The 2,066-nt window shown below is 65.9% G+C and overlaps 1 protein-coding gene across 1 annotated transcript; it reads right to left on the reverse strand.

Moving 5' to 3' along the window:
• Positions 1-28: 28 nt before the first annotated feature.
• Positions 29-632, reverse strand: EMIHUDRAFT_255202 (hypothetical protein; the record flags this gene model as incomplete). The annotated part of the gene is made up of 1 exon (XM_005774222.1): positions 29-632. A coding segment is annotated over one exon (604 nt), but the record flags the coding sequence as incomplete, so codon positions are not given.
• Positions 633-2,066: the final 1,434 nt, after the last annotated feature.

Here is a 2,066-nt window from a genome sequence, read left to right on the forward strand (position 1 = left end):
GCGGTGAGGTAAGTGGACGGCTGCTCACGGCGCGCCCGGGAAGCGCCCCGGTTGAAGTAGACGAACCCGCAGTTGAGGCTCTGAGACCCGTCGTCGTTGCGAGTGATGATCACGTCTTGGTGCACCATCGGCGGCGAATGCAGCCGCGAGTAGATGTCGCCCAGCAGCACCGCGTCCACGTCCAGCGAGAGGATGTTGAGCCCCTCCCGCATCAGCTTGAGCGATACCCACCAGCGCGTGGCCCAGAAGATGTAGACCTGGTGCATCTTGTCGGGGTGGTTTGCGCGTGTCCACTGCGCCCAGCCAGAGTGCTGCTTGGGATACGAGGAATAGGCACACGACAGGGGCGCCTCGCTGTACGATGACACCATCTTTTCCCACTGCGCGTGCATCCCGGCACAGTTGTCCGCGGAGTCGGCCATGATCAGCCAGTGCTCGTGGCCGCGTCTGCGCAGCTGGTTGACAAAGTGGAAGCCCCAGCCGGCCATGTTCTCGTCGGCAGTGAAGAGGATGAGCTCGCCCCGATACCCACGAGTTTTCGCGACACGCGCCGGCACCCCAGCCGCTGCGATGTCGAGCGCCTCGCGCGGCAGCGGGCTGAGCTGTCCCACACTCTGAAATGCCGCGCTCATTGTGGAGCGAGACGCGAACGGCAACCCGCGCCGCCGAGCAAAATCGCGAGTAGAATTTTACGCGGAAAGAATTTTTGAGAGCGCCTTCGTTGTTAATAGTACAAACCCAATGGTCCTCTGCGAGCGGTCCTTCGTTGCAGACGCACACACGCACACGCCACGCCGCACCGCGCGCCCGCCCACCGCCCCGCCCAGGCGGGAAAGAGGTGGGGAGATGGGACAGCGAAGGAGGAGTACGAGCACGTATGGGAGGGTTCAGTAATGCGCCACGCTGCCCGGCGTTTCTCACTTTCCGGGACAGCCCCGCCCTTGTGAGGCAGGAAAGTGACGGCTACCCCGTACGCGCCTGCTGCTCTACTCGTCGCCGACCGCCCATTCCCCCCTCCTCGTTCCCCCCTCGAATGCTCCGGACCCCGACAAGCCGCCCGACGTTGGGCCTCTGCCCCGCACGCCCCCGCCCCTCGCTCACACCCCGGCCCGACACGCACTCTGCCCCGCACGCCCCCGCCCCTTCTGCCCCTCGCCCACACCCCGGCCCGACACGCACATACAAGACAAACCCGGCGTCCTGCTCTCCAAAGAAAAAGAAATAAGGCAATGAGGAGACCAGCGGGGGAGACTCCCCGCCTATGCAAGCCCCAGAGAGGGGCCGCCATCGCCGAAGCTGTGCCAAAGCATAACTCCAAAACCCGCAGCGGCCCAGGAGGCCTTGGGGGCAGCCTGCCGGACCGCCGCTGCACGGGGCTAGGCACCAGAAGACGAGTGGAATTGATGGATTGGGCTGGTGTCCGTGCCTCCCCTCTATACGTCAGAGTGGGACCTACGCCGCGCCGGGTAAGGGGCGCGCCCGGTCCTCGACGGAGCCGCGCGCCCCAAACGACCCAGGCGGTGAGTAGTCGTCCTCGAACCTTCGACTTGTAGTCGCCCGTGGTTAGCGCCCCTCCTCCCTCGCCCGTCCCTACTCGTACTGCTCTCGGGGCGCCCGCGGCATCTCGCCGCCCATCTTTGGCCACGCGTTGTAGTCGAAGATGGCGGCGTTGCGCCTCGCGACGATGGCCGAGTGCACTTGCAGGAAGCGCTTGCGCTCGCTACTGACCCGCCATCGTTCGCTGTCGGAGGACGCCTTAGCGGCCTTGATGTCGAAGTTGGTGTTGAACCACGTCGCCGCCTCGTGCCCGATGCCGCCGCGCGTGCTCGCCGCCCACGTCATAAAGTCGCAGTTTTTGGCGTCGCACGCCGCTGCCTTGGCCTTCCGCTTCGTCTCCTCGGCGTAGTCGGTGGCTAGGCGCTTGCCGCTCGCCAGCGGGCGCAGCCTGTCATGGTGCACCGCGGTGACGCACGTGCCGTCGTACACCACGGCGCGTGCCGACTCTGCATAGTTGCCGAAGACGCCGTCGCCCCGCTGGTACGGGTTGTGTCCGGATCGTGCGCCCG

Source organism: Emiliania huxleyi, assembly GCF_000372725.1.
Source record: "Emiliania huxleyi CCMP1516 unplaced genomic scaffold EMIHUscaffold_3179, whole genome shotgun sequence".
Taxonomy (NCBI): domain Eukaryota; phylum Haptophyta; order Isochrysidales; family Noelaerhabdaceae; genus Emiliania; species Emiliania huxleyi.